Genomic DNA, 16,287 nt, shown 5'->3' with positions numbered 1-16,287 from the left:
ATCGTTGCAGGGCCGCAGACTGTCCGGTCGCCTAGTCCTCGTCGTCGCTGATCTCAATAATAGGGCCACGCTTCTTAGCAGGTGGTGCAACTTCCTCAATATCAGAGCCGTCATCCTCGGCATCGTACTCCTGGCGAGTGCGCTTACGATCCTCGGGCTCGGCCTTGACATCTGGGGAAAGCCGCTCTTCGGACTCGGTCTTGACAAGTACCGTGGGGAGACGTGCCTGCGCGACCCTGTCAGCACACGTGATGATCGCAACTTTCGAGTTCTGCAAACGAACCTGCAAGCGGCCAATCTGTGCTTTGAGTTCGTCAACTTCTGCCTGTGTCATGGAACGAGCTTCTGGAATCGCAGGAGCTGGGTCAGGCGTGGGTGTGCGATCGCGGGGAAGATAGTCGAGACGTTGAAGGGCACTATGATATTCTGTTCAGTCTGCAAAACTCAGCTCGAAGATGACCATACGCTTTGCTTCTGTAGAGGAAGGTAAAGTGTTGTTCGCGACCTGCATCACCGCTCAGATATCCACCTTTTACGAAGAAGTCGTTCCTCTGCGTTTGCGCTTTAGGGTGGTAGCTGACAATGTTAGCGTCGTGTCTCCCCATTCTGCGATGACAAAAAGTACTTTGTAGTTGCATTGATGTCTGCTCCCTTCAGGACTTTCTCCGGGACAGAACTCAGATTGTCAGGTATTTCCCAATAATCCTCTGGGTCGTGCTCCGAATGCCGAACAGGAGTGAGTCTACCAGCGCGATAGACAACTACCTTGATGGAACCAAGCTGGCGCATCGTGTCGCTGCGAAGCCCTTGCGGGAGCTTCTCGTCCTCGCCTGACGAATCTTAGTGGCATGTCGCGTACCGATGAGGATACAGGACCTACTCATAGCTAGGTGACCGAATTTGAACGCATAGCGACGCCATTGACCTCTCTGTTTGTCGAATCCGTCGGTATATTGGATGAACTTAGCGATCTTCTCGTGCTGTAAGATGCCAATCTTCCAGGGCATATCGTTGATCTCTCTGTACTCGAATTTGCCATTATTAGGAGTGCCGTCAATGGTTAGTTCAACAATGAGATTGATCGCCTTCATCTTTCTGAAGCCTTCCAACAGTGTGACTCTGATGGCGTATTCTTGTCCGGGCTCTGCCTGAATGTAGCTGGTTGGATGATCTGTTGCTTCAACGTCAGAATACTCGTCGAGGGCACAGCCATTGACGATGATTTCCGCTTTGATGAAATGTGAGGTAGGCATTCTCTTGGACAGCGCTGTCGGCTGTATCGGCGACTCAAGCAAGTTGTTCGGTGCGGATATTCTGGTGTTGCAACAGCGACGAGATTGCAAGCGGCTACGCTACCTGCAGAAGGCAGGAAGTAGGCCCTTGGCGTGCAAGCTGATGAGGGCAGGCGCCTAAACCCTTCGGTGATCACGCAGGGCTACCTCATTTGCCTTGTTGCCTTACTGCTGAGGTCCAGCTTCGAAGAGCTCGTCGACACTGAACTGAACCCAATTGTCCAATACATAGACCTTGAATGCATTCGTCCGTCTGTCTCCTCCCGTAGCACGTCAACTGGCGCCTATGACTCCCAGACAACGACGCCGCGAATCATCGGCACATGACTCTCACCTGAACTCCGTTGTCATGGGCAATAATCAGAACTTCCCTTCTCTTTCACCAGATCACGAAAATAACTGCCCCGCTTGATTAAATCACGACCTCAATCGCAATCAAGTTGCCTCGTTGCCAAGATCAACCTCGCCCACGATTTTCCATAAATCTCGCCTTCACCCTCGCACTTCCTTTCAGAAATTCTTTTCTTTCCTTCAAGCCCACCCATTCCCTTCCCTTCCTTCCTTCCTCATCTTCACTACCACCACACCAGCTCACACCCACCCCTCCCCAACCATCCACTCCCAACATCCTCCTCCCTCCCAAAACCCCACACACAAGTCACGCGCACGTCTTTCAAGCCACACGCAGCCTCGCTTGCCCGGTCCTCCACCAAAACAACACACAACCAGGCTGCAGTCCGCACAAACATTGAACTCGGGACTGGTCTAACGCTTCGGCGATTCTGGGGCACCACACTCTCCATACACACACAACTTACATTCATACTGCCATCGCGCTGTGTTTGTTGACATACCTAGACCCGACCTCACCTTCTCGTCCTCCCTTGAGAATTTATTCTCGGGATGTTCGTACTTCACCTCAGACTTCGGTCTGTCTCCGGGAGTGGCCTGCTAACAGGACATTGGTTGTTGTGCTGTCGCTTTCCCCGCGGGGAATTTTGGAGTTGATGAGGTGTTACGACTCTTTGTACACGTGAGACGTGGATTCGTGTCGCTGTCTTCTGTGGCGGTTCAAGAGGTTGGGCGTTGTTGGTTTGCTGTTGGTTCGGTGTGTGGGGTTTTACTGGCTGGTGTGGTGGTTGGTACTGCTGACTGTTGGTGTTAGGTGTGTTGGCTGCCACCTAGTGGTATGCTCTTTTCCTTTTTCATCATTGTCTCCTGCGTCGAAGTACCAGGGCTTTGGGGAAGAAGACAGAGTAGAGTTGCTCAGATGTGTCCTGTCCAAGTTTTGTTGTTGTGACCTACCTTAGGCTTCGGCACAAAGAACGCTTTGTGTGACTCTGCTCGTCTGTCATGAGACCTGTACCAAACTTGTCAACATGTCTTCATTCTCATCACCTGAGTCAGCAGATGGTCTATGCACTCGAACTCGTCTCTTGCCATTGGCGCGGTACCAGAGCGAAGTCCGTCTGGTCCTGTGCTTCTAATGATAGCTTTAGTCTTTGCTGTTCGATCGTTCCGTTGCTCTGACCAGGGTATCTACATGCCTCGACTCTGTCGCAAATCCGCCCCGAAGAAAATGCTCAGAGCAGTAAAGGGCGTCCCTCATCTGTCATCTCAGACCACGCCGCTTCTTCCGGATTACCGAATCCGATATGTCCACACTAGATAATCAAATCACCGCCGTCTCTCTTTGCAGCCACGCCGTCGTGCGCTGATCCTTCTCGAAGAACGAGCTCGTCTTCTCCCATACCTCCTTGTGGTAGTCGTTGAGCCATTGCCTTTCCTCCGGGTCCAACACTAACGGATCGATCAATTTACGACACATCGGAACCATTGTCACATGTTCGAATCCGATCCACGGCTTGTCGCCGAACTTATGATTCGTCTTCGCCTCTCTCGCCATGATCATGTTCTCAATCCTGATACCGAAGTTGCCATCTTCGTAATATCCTGGCTCGTCAGACACAACATTGCCAATGCTTAGTGACACCTCGGAATATGCAGATCTAGTGCCGATGCCGATGGGACCTTCGTGGACATTGAGGAAGGAGCCGACTCCATGGCCTGTGCCATGACGATAGTCAAGACCCTCGCGCCATAGGTGCTGGCGTGCAAAAGCGTCGATCGCGAAACCAGTTGTGCCTTTCGGGAAGACGCACCGGTCGAGTGCGATGACGCCTTTGAGAACAAGTGTGTATGATTTGATTTCCATATCTGTTGGTGTACCGAAGTGGAGTGTGCGGGTGGTGTCTGTAGTGCCGTCCAGGTATTGCGCGCCGGAGTCGCAGAGGTAGATGGCCTTGGGATCTACCACCGAGCAATTGCCGGGCTCGGGACCGTAGTGTATGATAGCAGCGTTGGGTCCGGTTGAGGAGATGGTGGGAAAGGAGAGACCAACAAAATGCTCGCCCTTGGACCGAATCTTCTCGAGCTTGTCAGCAGCTTGTACCTCGTCGAGCTTTGTGCCCTTGTGGACAAGTTCATCTTCAAGCCACGCGAAGTATTCGATCAGTGCAGCGCCATCACGGATGTGACATTGTCGCATGCCTTCTAACTCAGTGTCGTTCTTGATAGCTTTAGCATCTGAGATAGGACTCCGTGACTCCTCGACCTTGTCTTCTCCACCCAAGCCCAGACTTAGTGCCCATGAGGACTTGTTGGATAGTAACAGCTTCTTAGGCTTGGATTTGGACGTCGATTCGGAATCCCCGTTGGCTTGAGCCTCAGCAATCGCATTCTCACTAATCGCGGCGAGATCAGAGAACAGGGCATCGTAAGGTTTTATGTCCACTGCTTGACCCAGATAGTCTGTCACCTCCTCGCTGAGTTTCGATTCGTCGACATATAGCGTTGCGTTCTTGGGGGTTATGGCTGCATACGAGAAGAAGACTGGGTTGTAGGGAATGTCATTGCCGCGCAAGTTGAAGAGCCACGCAATCTCGTCCAGCATCGAGACCACCATCCTGCAGCCTTCTTCTTCGCCACCTCCTTTCGTAGCTCTGATATCTTGTCCTTGAAGCTCTTGCCGGCATAGTCCTCCGAGAGAACAATGACTTTCTCTGCTGGCCGCGCTGGTCGCTTGGTCCATATCTGGTCGACTAAGTTCTGGTCTACGCCGACAAGGCTTGCGTGTGCTTTCTTCTTCAGTGTTTCGCCCAGCTTGCGAGCTTCTGACGCTGTAATGACCGTCGGGTCAACACCTACTACTTTCCCTCCTTCTGCTTGTTCTGTAGTCCATTCTTGCCATGTGGGGACGTCCTCGAGCCCCTGCTTCAGAAGCAGCCAATTCGAGTCAAGCTGCTTCGATGCTTGGTTGAAGTACCTCCCGTCTGTTGCTAATGCTGCCTTATCAAGTGTGATGACTGCGGTGCCTGCTGAGCCTGAGAAGCCAGAGATATGCTCACGCCGAGCGTCGCAGGGTGCTATGTATTCCGACTGATGGCTATCTTCTGAAGGGACAATGTACACATCGACTTTGTGCTGCTTCATCAGGTCCCGCAGCTGCGAGAGCCTGTGGCTCGTATCGACAGTCTCCATGTTGATGCTTCGAAGCGAACTGCTAAACGAGAACGAGCGGACCGAGGAAAGTGATGATAGAGGAGTGCGCGCAACGATGCCTCGTACCTTGGGCGCTCGATTGAACGAGAAGACCCTGGACAACACTCGCGACCAGCGCATGGACAGATACAGGTGATTTGAGACTGTCCTGAGGAAGTCGCAGGAAGAAGCCCTTCGTCACTGCTGCATGCCGCCGGCGAGGTCTGAAGTTAGGGCGCGGTCTCCGATTGGCTAACGCGCCGATTTGATCCACCACCACAACATCCTCAACTCGTACATTGATTTAATGCTCCCTCTTGACCAAACACCCCATCCTTCTTGTGGCGACTGAGGTTCTGAATCAATATCTCACTTGACGGGAGAGTTGATAAAGTTGTTTTGCAGTCCTTAGTGGAAGCAAACGGTGCCAAAGTTCACGTCTGAGTGAAAGGATGAGCCAGTCAGCCGAGACCGTCAGGCTGTCTGGATCTTTGTCTGCCATACTTTGCTCTGCAATGCGGTGACTTCTCTTCATTGACTGGTAGCCTGGACTGCCTCTTCTAGAGTGGACCCTGGAGATTCGCCATCATGGAGGAGCTCATTCGTGCCTTGAACGATCCGAGCAATCAAGGCTCATCTGAACGAATCGAAGAGATCCAGCGACAATTGCAGTTGCTACAGAGGCAGCCGACGGCATGGCAGGGAGCGTTGGACTTACTCAATCACGCAGAGCCAAACATGCGCTTCTATGGTGCGCTGACTTTGACCATCAAGATCAACGCCGACTGGCAAAACGATGCATTGTCGAAGGACTCACAGCGGCGAAATTCGCTCTTACAAGCCCTTGTCGAGATCTACGTCCGATTGACGCTAGCGGAAGATGAGGCCTTCGTACTACAGAAGTTGGCGTCGACACTTGCCCTCCTCTACCAGAAAGTAGGTTCAGAATGGCAGCGTCCAGTCCGGCATATTTTGGCCTCTGTCCTGAATGGCGGCTACCTTCCAGTGTCAAGTTTGCCACCCATGAACTCACTAGTCGCAAGGTTATCACAACGACCCGAAAAACAGATTGCGAGCGTTTTCATGTTGGCCAAGACTCTGCCAGAGGACGTCAGCGCCAAACTTCAGGGGAGCTCGATTCAGAAAGAGTTGTCCCTGAGCAGCGGCGATGCGCTAGAACTCATTGAATATGTGCTGGTCGGCCACTGCCGCAGGTATATCAATGCCGACATGCCCACCAACGTCCCACCCACAGAGCTCCCGAAGAAAGAGTCTGAGCACTTATCATTGCTTGCACTCGACATACTGCCTCTCTGGACAAGTTTGCTCAAGCTACAAGAGTATGTCGCTTCAAGCGACGAGACTGCCGCTGCCAACGCTTCAGCGATCTCCTCTCTGCAGGCCTGCCTGGGAATGCTCGACAGTGGTGCACTTAGCGAGCACCCTCTGCAGGCTCTGGTCGCGATTCAAGCTCTGACGCCGCGTCTCGTAACGAAGGCACAGCCTAACTTTGAGCCGATGTTTGCGAGTTTTCCCTTTGTCCAAAAATGGGCGACTGGGCTCGTGCAAGGCGACTTCAGCTCCGAATCACTGCTCCTTATCGAGCTCATGGAAGCGATTTTTGTGCACGTTGACGTAACAACGCCAGAATACATAACATCGGGACATTACAATGGCATGCTGGAGTTGGTTCTGCTGCTTCTTCGCTGTGAAGGTGCAGCAGCAGTAGAAGACCAGGCTTGTGTAACGATGCTCGAAATCTGCAACAGTGTCCTCGAGGGTTTCAATGATTGGGACCATGACCCTGCGGCCGAGCAGTACCTCAGGCAATTTGCGCAACGAGCTTGCGAGGCCTGTCTGCACAAGGTTAGATACCCATCAGAGGAGCTCACTATGTCAACGCGCACTTGGGACAAGGATGACCTCGCTGCCTTTCGCGAATTTCGACTCGATGTGGGAGATTTTCTACAGGCCGCATTCACTCTCCTGGGCAAGCCGTTGATCGATGCCGTTTCAGCAAGCGTCCTGAAGGGCCCTTCCGAGTCATCCTGGGCTGACTTTGAAGCAAGTCTGGAGTGTCTGCTCGCCTTCAGCGAAACGATCAACTCGAGCGTCGAGACCTACTCTGACATAGTGACTTCAATTCTCGGTGCTCATTATTTTCAGCAGATGCTGCAGTCTGCAGATGTACCGGATGCAGCAAGAAAGACGTGTATCACTTTCCTTGCGAGTATGACCTCCTACCTGAAGAGTCATCCGAGTTTGCCCCAGGCTCTCAACTTTCTGTTCTCATCCCTTCAGCAGTCCTCATCAGCGACAGCCGCTTCACGAGCCATACACTCGCTCTGCGACTCGCAACGAGCCTCTCTGACTGAGGCACTTCCGGGTTTCATGGCCTCGCTGGACACCATCGACCATTTACGCGGTATGAATCGTAATAGAATCTACGGGGCAGTGGCTGCGATCGTTCAAGCTCTGCCAAGCGAAGAGCAGAAAATGCAGCCACTGCATGAGATTCTGAATCTGCTACAGCGCGACTTTGACAAATCGCAGTCTGTGCATGTTGAGGATGACTCCTTTCTACAACTCGACACGGAGTTGCTGCAGACTCTGGCCGCGATTGGGCGGGGACTGCGGGATCCAGCAGATAGAAGTCCTGCGAGCGAGAACCCGAATCTATCGCCTACAGTGCTGTTCTGGGTACGTGGCCAGGGACTTCGCATACAACAGCAGGTCTTGACCATATACCGTTCAGTCATGCAACGAATTGGTCATCGCGCGAGCTACGATGTGGTGGAAGCAGCATGCGACTTCATCTCTTCAGGCTTTCCAGAGATCCATCCATCTCCATTCAAGTTCGACAATTCTACAAGCACTGAGCTCGTTGTTAGCAATATAACGCTCGACACGCCGAATATCGATGCTGTCATGTCAATAGCTTCTGGCTTGCTTGCGGCTTCGACAAGGGCAGACTTTCAACCTTACTTTCAGACGTTGCTCCATCCGACGCTAGCTGGCATGCAGCAGCTCCTGGCATCAGATGATCGGATCGCCAAGATACGCGATAGCTCGTATCCCGCAGCTACCTTGGACTTTATGTCACGACTTCTTCCGAGAACTCATGTTCATACTCTACTGGAGCTGCCGGAAGCACAGCAGGCACTTCAAGTCTGCCTCGAGCTAGCCCTTGTTGTGCTCAATGAGCCTGACACGTTGCCTCGCCGTTCAGGTGCACAATTCATTGGCGTCTTCACGGAGCTGAGCAAGCCTGGAAAGGTAGCGGAAGGTGTCGCCAAAGAGAATGTGGAAGCTGTGGCTCAGGAATACAATCCACGGATCATTGCTTCCGTACTTCGCCTCGTCGCCGGCGACTGCGCGAGATCTGAAACCGACATTCTTTCCGATCAGATCCGACGCTACGTGATTGCTCAGCCGATGGCCTTCAAGGACATTAGTAAGGAAGCGATGAAGGAGGAAAGCGCGGTTCTGTCAGAGAAGGCCTTACACGCGACGACGTTGGACCAGCGGACGAGATTTTTGGCGCAGGTTGATGTGATGCGTGGGTCACGCAAAACAAATGATGTCGTGAGAAACTTCTGGGTGACTTGCCGTGGGAGTGAGTACAGTTATATTGTCTAGGCCCAGGGTTCAAGACCCAATGAGATCACGGTCGATGATGGCACTCCAGCAACATGAGCATTCGCAAGCATTCATAGACGAGTACGGTGGCTGTTGAGCGGCGGCAGCCCGCGTAGACCGAGGCTGTGACCAATGTAGCATTTCCAATTCACAGCATTGATGCTTGAAAGCTCTGCATTTGACCTTCCAAGATGAAATCAGTCATCCGGGCTCATTCCCGCCCGGCAGTCAACCGGTCTTCCGAGTCAATTCCTGTCATTTGAAACATCATCTTGAATCGCTGCTAGACCATCCGGCGCGGACATTCGAGCAACATCACCCACGCCTTGTGAGGACCACACCCTTTCCGGAGCAACGAGACCCTCAGCTTGTAGCAACACATGCACGGAGCTATGCGATGACGCGAACCACGATCGACCGACTCGATCCCTGTATGCGTGACACCTCACTATGAGCGGTGGGAACCCCTATGCGGTCAACGGCTACTCAGGCTCGCGGTCAAACGTCTCAAACCCCTACGCCGGCGCGGGCAGCGCCGGAGGTGCATACGCAGATCCGTACCTTGCTCAGAACAATCAGTCGAGTGCCAGTGTCAACAGCTATGGCTCGAGGGACACAAGAGACACGCGGGATTCGCAACGAGACCGAAGGCGGTCGCCTGCCCCAGTGAATCCGTATGGCACGGAGCAAAGCCCTGCGCCTAGGGAGAATCGCAGGGCAGGAGCGTATGGAGGCCTGGGAGCCGCGCCGCGCCCTCCGCAACCGCCGCAGCAAACACAGGACCGGCAACAGTATGGCAGTTTCGATGGAGGGCGAGCCAGGAGCCGTCCGAGCCAGCCCAACAATCGTTCGCTGAGAGGCGACCACCTTCCAGACTGAGAGACGACGTCGATCAGCAGTACAGCCCGAGGCGGCCGTCGCAGCCACGAGAGCCAGATTCAGGCTACGCCAGATATGACACTCCACCAGTACCACCACATCAATCAGATCGAAGACCGCAGACAAGAGACGGGCAGAACAACTACACTGATACCGGAAGCTTTTCTCAGCGGCAACCGGCATTGCGTCCTACAGGACAGCGCTTTGAACAACCACCTCCTGTGCCAGCGTCGACCAGGGCTGCTGCGAATGGATATACGACTGGGAGTTCAGCAACATCGCGGTACAGAGACAACTACGGTGGGCGGCCTACGAAGTCTATGGATGAGATCATGCGACACATTCAGAGTAGCTGGAAGCCGATGGAAGGCGATGACTGTGTGCCTGTTAAGGTCGCGCTGCAGCTCATGGATCCAAGCTCGCTCGGCCTGGCCGAGAAGGAGCCCGACTTCGCTGCCACCCATGTGGACCTCCAGAAGTCCTTGAAAAGCGTGGTCAACGAGCATTACGCCGACTTCAACTCTGCTGTCGGTACCTACCACAAGATTCAGAACGCGATCAAGGAATCGCAGAACCGCGTCAGAATGCTGAAGAGCGGCTTGATGAATGTCAAGGGCGGTATGCTGACGACAAAGCCAGAGCTGCGCTCACTCGCTGAGAACAGCGGGATCTCGACGACATGTTTGGTCTACTGGCAATCATAGAGGATCTCAAGAATGTTCCAGCACGATTGGAAGAAAGGATCAGTGAGAAACGATTTCTTTCGGCCGTCGACCTCCTTCTGGAAAGTCTTAGAGGACTGCGGAAATCGGAGCTCGAACAGATTGGCGCACTAAGTGATATGCGATCATATTTCGCCAACCAAGAAAGCAGCTTGGTCGACATTCTTGTAGAAGAACTTCATGACCATCTCTATCTGAAGAGTCCGTACTGCGCGGACCGGTGGAAGAAGAAGCGACAAGCGGACGGGGAACAATCAGATTTGGTGGCCTCGATGAGTGAGACCGGGCATGCATGGGACCGGCCAGTATACCACTTCCTGTCCAATTTGGACACCTCCCTCGCCATGGAGGAAGATGCTTCCAAAAATCCGGAGGCAGATACATTCTATTACATGTACATGATTTTGGAGGCCCTTAGCAAACTTGGATATCTCGAGGAAGCTGTGCAGAGGATAGAGCAGAGAATGCCTGTGGAGCTGTTCAGAGTAGTAGAGAAGACGAGCTCAGAAATCGACGCAAGATATCCCAGTCACGTCCGTGGACAGCTCAAGAAAGAGAAACGAACTGCTATGACGATGCGCATCGACGACGGCCGAGGTCAGGTATTGTCTGACTTCCTGTGGACGTTGTTCACAAAGTTCGAGGCTGTAGCTGAAGGCTATCGCGTTCTGCACGAAGTTGTGTCTGGGCTTGCAACCCGTGAAGGCATCTCGAAGCCAGAGAAACTCACAGGCAGCTTTAAGGAGTTGTGGAAATTGTATCAGATGGAGATGAGGTCTACTCTCCATGACTATCTGGCGACCGATGGTGAGAGAGGCGAAAGAAACAGACTTGCGTCAGCAAATAACGCGGATGTGTTTGCGAAGCAGCAAAGGGACCGCAAGAAGCGCATGTTCAAGCTGGCCGAGATGGACGAGAAAGCACTCGGCATCAAAGAGGAAAAAGCAGAACTCGACCAGATCCTCAAATCCTCGGTTCCTGGTCTCGTGAACAAGACTAGCGACAAAGGCGTCAACGATGTGTCCGACCGGACTGGCTACGACAACACTTCAGCCGGTCACAAGCTCTTGATTGAGCCTGGCGTGTTCAACATGACCATCTTGTTGACACCATCCCTCACTTTTCTGCAACGACTGAAAGAAATCGTGCCGCAAACTTCGCACATTCCGATGAGCACATTGACTTCGTTCCTTGATGACTTCTTGATCAATGTGTTTCATCCACAGCTTGAGGAAGCAGTCACGGAGCTGTGTACGCGATGTCTCGTTGATGTCACTGCGTTTGAGGAAGATCCGTCGTGGCGATCGCACTCGCCCTTCCCCATATTCAAAGGCACATCTGAGTTCATGGCATTGATACGGTCTTTCTCGACCATGTTGGCATCGATTCCACATGACTCCATGTTCACACAGCTTATCATCAACCAGCTTGTCACATATTACGACAAGTGCTTTGGCTACTACAAGTCTCTCGTCAGTCGCGTTACCAACCACACCACCAGTACAGGAGCCAACACCCTGACACTCAAGGCTGCTGCGTCATACGCAGAGTCGGGCGATATTCGTGACTTCGCCTTGCAGCTCTGGGAAGTTGGCCGCGCCGGGCAAAAGAAGGCAAATTTGGTTGAGCAAGAGGTGCAAGCTCTACTGAAAGCAGTCAAAACATCCCCTGTATCCGCGTACGACATCATCTCGGATCCAAAGTCGGTTCATCAGCTCTCATTGCTGTACAACAGCATGCAGTGGATGTCCGCAGCACTTGCTCAGTTGCGGAACGTCGAAACAACATCGGCCAGTAAGCAAAAGGCAGGCTCAAGTGTTCGACGGTGGACACTGATTAAGAGCTTGCGACCCTTGAGCACATCGTCTGCCGAAAAGCCCGCGTACCTCCCATTGACATCGGAGACAGTCATACCTTTCGATACAACCCTCACCTCGTTCCGCAACCTAGCACAAACAGCCATACTCACACTCCATCTTGACATAAGATGTGGGATCATCTTCCAGCTCTCTCGCATTTTGTGCGGGCCAGAGATATCCAAATCGCCTGCAACATCGAACGCGGATCCGGCCCAGCCTCTCCGCATTGACTCAGCCTCATTACCACCACTGTCATCCGGAGCGTATCCGTTCGTTCTGAGCGCTCCGCCGAGTTCTGCGTCTTCATTGATTCTGCGCCTAAACGGCGATCTCATTGCCTTTGATGCTAACATCACTTCATACCTGGGCAATAAGGAGCGCTCGTTCATTGCCGCGGATCTGAGCAAGCTGGTCGACCGCTTCATGGTCGCTGGCGCAGATAACATCCTCGTGATGAACGCCAATGGTGCGGAGCGGATGCGCGTGGACGCCATGGTCATCCAGCAGAACCTTCGCAGCATGGTTGCTAACAGCGCTACCAATGTCGCTGCTAAACCCTCTGCCATACCGAACACCGATGGAAACGGCTTGGGCATCTCCGAAGCCACCACAAACGGCTCGGCCGCGGATGCGGACGATGGTGTCCTCGCAGCGACGCACACATACTACTCCCTGTTCCTGGATGGGCCAGATGAAATATTGAAATATGTGAGCAACGCCAAGAGCGGTGGTCAGGAAGTTGGATATACGTATGACGAGCTCAGGACGCTCGTCGAACTGTGCTTCAGCGAGGCGCTCAGAGGTGATGATCGGGAAGAAAGTGTGAAGGCGAGGAAACGCATGGGCGCTGTACTTTTACAGTTGGGAGAGGTCATGTGGGACTCTTGACATTCTCTTGGACAGGCTTGACGATTTGTGCCGAGTCTATTGGGGCTATGGCTTTGACGGACGAGCGAAAGTTCCCTCTATAGCGACTTGTTGATCACAGCGAGTGGTTGCTTGTATGCTTGTTGAAACGTAGCCAGTTCCGGCACATCCATCATTGTGAAGCGAAGCTCCTTCCCCAAATCAAAGATGCCGAGCGCAACTTCCTGTATAGGTAACCACTACTTCACGACGCCGAGCTCTAATTCGACTTCAAGACTCGTAAATGTAGGGGTGTGTACTTCTATCGACAAGCAAGTTCTCCGTCGCGCTGTACGACAATTGTACAGGCTCAAAGTAGAGTCGACAACGAAATTCCTTTAAACCGCCGAACGTCAATATCGAGCCCAGCAGGCCTCAGTAGTTGTCCGGGCCCAAAGATTTTATAGCACCTCAAACCCATCCTCGCCACCTGTGAGCACGAAGCTCATGTCTTCCTACGAATTGACATGCAAAGATTGTTGCTGTGCCTTCCGTCATCAAAGAGTCGGTTCGGATTGAGCATGACGACTCTGCTCTGCCTGCTTTGACCCTCTTTCCTATGCGGTGTGCATAAAGTTCGCGGTGGGGCGCCGCGGCCTGTAAGGATTCGCGATATGGTACGCTTCTGGGTCCCAAAGTCTGCTGTGCCGGGCGGCACTTACGACCTCGTACAAAAAGCCATCAGGCGTCCCAGCCGTTCCTGGAGCGGCCGCTAGCCGTCAAGCACCAGCTTCATCAAGGGTCCAGCATCATGTCTTTTCCACGAGATGATATCGGTACGAATCCAGAGTTGGCAAGGCGACGGCTTTTGATCGGAGCATGGCCGTGCCCCCGTCCAATGCTGATTCTCATGAGGCGACGAGCACATCTACAATCTCTCTGTCGTGTGCAGAGCCCGCGTGAAGACAAACATCACAACGCTGTCTGCCTGTTCTGCAACGGTGCTTGAAACTGTGGACAGCTGCTCCTACTGTCAGCAAGCCAAGAGCCCTAGTGGCAGCATCCGCGACCATATCGTCCCGAAGAACTCCCCTGCAATATTGGCATAGATTCGTGGGAACAGCCCTACCCTCTGGATACAAATCAGACTTCCGAGCCGCCTCGGGTACCTCGCTGTCAGCACGCTTATTAGACATCAGATGTCTGCCTCCTGACTTCACATACACGTCCCACTGCTGCCGCGACCTTCGAACCCATCTGTACAGCATGATAGTTCTCCTGGCCTTCACAGGCCTACTGCTCGGCAGCCTCGTCCACTTCTATCGACTTCTCTGCCAGAAGCGGGCGAGATTCGATGGCCTTCCCACACCGCCCAGGAAGTACTGGTGGCTGGGCAACATCGATGTGATCATCAAAGCGTCTATGCTCTTTCCCGACGACAGCCACCCGCAGATCTTCTTCAACTATATCAAGCAGAAGTACAACATGCCCACCGTGTTTTACATGGATCTCTGGCCAATCTCTGGCTCCAGCATGATCTTCTGCGACGATCCTGTCTTCAGTGCTAAGTATGCTACGACCGGAACGTCCCTGCCGAAGGCTCGCAGTGCGTCTGATTACCTCGATGAATTTCTGGGCCCTGACAACCTCGTCACGGCTGAGGGCGCCCACTGGAAGTCATTGCGAGGCATATTCAACCCGGGCTTTAGCGCCGCCCACCTCATGACCCTGGTGCCTTATATGGTGGACTCTAGCATGACGTTCTTAGATATCTTGAGCCAGAAAGCTCAGAGCAACGAGCTCTTCCAATTGGAGGAGTATGCCACGCGTCTCACAATCGACATCATAGGCAAAGTCGTCCTCAACGCCGACTTCGACTCCCAAAGGCACGACCACCCACTGGTCACTACCTTCCGCGAGCGCACGCCATTGATGTTCGACGCCACAAATCCGATCCAGGCTCTCAAGAACTTTGAATTCATCAGGATCTGGAAACTCAATCAGAACGGCAAGAAGCTCGACGGTCTTGTGGGCCAGGAGATCGACCGGGCAATCGCGAAACGGAACCAGAGTGGCGCGCCTATCGGCGAGAAGGTCGCTTTCAAGGATCGCAAGCGCAGCATCGTGGATCTGGCTCTGGATGCTTATTATTCGGACAAAATGTTCAATTCGGCCGGAAGCGTGAAGCCGAGCGCCGCGATGGACGCTGCGTTCCGTGGAGAGGCGATCACGAGTGTCAAGACCTTCCTCTTCGCTGGGCATGACACCACCTCCTCCACGATTGCATACGCCCTATACCTCCTCCACCACCACCCCACAGTCCACGCCCGCCTCCTCGACGAACTCCGCTCCACATTCGGCTCCCTCGGTGCAACCCACATCGCCGCCACCATCAAGGCAGATCCCCACACCGTCAACTCCCTAGCCTACACCAACGCCATCCTCAAGGAAACCCTCCGCATCTTCCCGCCAGCATCCACCCTCCGCTCCTCCCCGTCCATCCTCCCTGGCGCAACCCCAAAGAGGAACATTTCCTCCCCAACCCAGACTACCCACGCAACGGCTATCGCCAGCAGTACCCACTCTACGACCGCTCGTTCTCCTTCTGGCCTATGGCGCTTATGATCCACCGCAACCCACTCTACTTCCCGGACGCAGAATCATTCGTGCCGGAGCGGTGGTTCAAGGAGCGTACACCCTACCCTGAGGCGCAGCTGTTCTCGGAGTCCGGGAAGGAAGCGTTCGCGCCGTTCAGTAAGGGACCGAGGAACTGCATTGGTGAGCAACTGAGTATGCTGGAGAGTAAGATTATCCTGGCGTTGGTGGTGGGTGGTGGGTTTGATTTCGTGGCTGAGCTGGAGGGTGGGAGGATTGCGGAGTGTGCTGTTGGGGGCGTTGATGGGGAGAAATTGAGGCAGCAGAAGAGTGTTGGTGGTGGGCTTAGGCTGCGCCGGTGCCGACGACGGTCGATACGGTGGAGTGGGCGGAGAAGTTGGAGGAGCGAAAGAACATTGGGGCTGAGGGCATGGCGATTATTGAAGGTGCTGGGTTGGGTACGACGCAAGCGAAGGACTACATCAAGCCCAGCGATCTGGCGCGGATGAAAAAGTTGCGCGGCAGGACAGTGGAGGGGTATGGTATCTACCAGTGCATTCGAGGATCGGCTAAGCCGGCGTACGGGATGCCTGGGAGGATCTATCTGAAGGAGTTGTCATGATGTGTTGGGTCTGAATACGATGGTGACAGATTTGTGCAGCTATTTTGCTAGCAGAAGCCAACTGGAGGATGTATCTGATTAGTTCCGACGATGACGCCCGTATACCCATGCAATGCCCACGACTCCCAAACTCTGCACTGGCCCATGGTCTGTACGCCATTATGCCCTCGACTCGCAAAGAATGACATCAAATTGCCTATGAGCCCAACAACGAGACTACTAGTACCGCTCGGGCGGCCTCCGTGGGTGCTCGACTCCTGACAAGTTATCTTCAGCGCCATGTGGTGGCTGAT

General features: G+C 53.6%; 5 protein-coding genes across 5 annotated transcripts; 3 read left to right on the top strand and 2 right to left on the bottom strand.

Annotated features, from left to right (window-relative positions):
* Positions 1-31: 31 nt before the first annotated feature.
* AB675_9191 (uncharacterized protein) lies at positions 32-1,253 on the bottom strand (the record flags this gene model as incomplete). The annotated part of the gene is made up of 5 exons (XM_018149703.1): positions 32-226; positions 284-416; positions 466-576; positions 626-830; positions 881-1,253. The coding sequence occupies 5 exons, from the start codon at positions 1,251-1,253 to the stop codon at positions 32-34; spliced, it is 1,017 nt and encodes a 338-aa protein (XP_018001538.1).
* A 1,711-nt stretch (positions 1,254-2,964) lies between these two features.
* AB675_9190 (putative Xaa-Pro aminopeptidase P) lies at positions 2,965-4,832 on the bottom strand (the record flags this gene model as incomplete). The annotated part of the gene is made up of 2 exons (XM_018149702.1): positions 2,965-4,233; positions 4,281-4,832. 2 exons carry the CDS (start codon positions 4,830-4,832, stop codon positions 2,965-2,967), a joined length of 1,821 nt encoding a protein of 606 aa, XP_018001525.1.
* Positions 4,833-5,420: 588 nt separating this feature from the next.
* Positions 5,421-8,471, top strand: AB675_9189 (Importin beta-like protein; the record flags this gene model as incomplete). Its single annotated transcript, XM_018149700.1, has 1 exon — positions 5,421-8,471. One exon carries the CDS (start codon positions 5,421-5,423, stop codon positions 8,469-8,471), a length of 3,051 nt encoding a protein of 1,016 aa, XP_018001403.1.
* Positions 8,472-8,921: 450 nt separating this feature from the next.
* On the top strand, positions 8,922-12,819 carry AB675_9188 (putative exocyst complex component sec8; the record flags this gene model as incomplete). The annotated part of the gene is made up of 3 exons (XM_018149699.1): positions 8,922-9,262; positions 9,346-9,968; positions 10,010-12,819. 3 exons carry the CDS (start codon positions 8,922-8,924, stop codon positions 12,817-12,819), a joined length of 3,774 nt encoding a protein of 1,257 aa, XP_018001668.1.
* A 1,224-nt stretch (positions 12,820-14,043) lies between these two features.
* On the top strand, positions 14,044-15,994 carry AB675_9187 (putative sterigmatocystin biosynthesis monooxygenase stcS; the record flags this gene model as incomplete). The annotated part of the gene is made up of 3 exons (XM_018149698.1): positions 14,044-15,352; positions 15,436-15,704; positions 15,758-15,994. 3 exons carry the CDS (start codon positions 14,044-14,046, stop codon positions 15,992-15,994), a joined length of 1,815 nt encoding a protein of 604 aa, XP_018001352.1.
* Positions 15,995-16,287: the final 293 nt, after the last annotated feature.

Source organism: Cyphellophora attinorum, assembly GCF_001299255.1.
Source record: "Cyphellophora attinorum strain CBS 131958 chromosome Unknown Contig9, whole genome shotgun sequence".
NCBI lineage: Eukaryota > Fungi > Ascomycota > Eurotiomycetes > Chaetothyriales > Cyphellophoraceae > Cyphellophora > Cyphellophora attinorum.
Note: the sequence above shows the minus strand (reverse complement) of the source record. Positions and strands in the feature narration are given on the sequence as shown.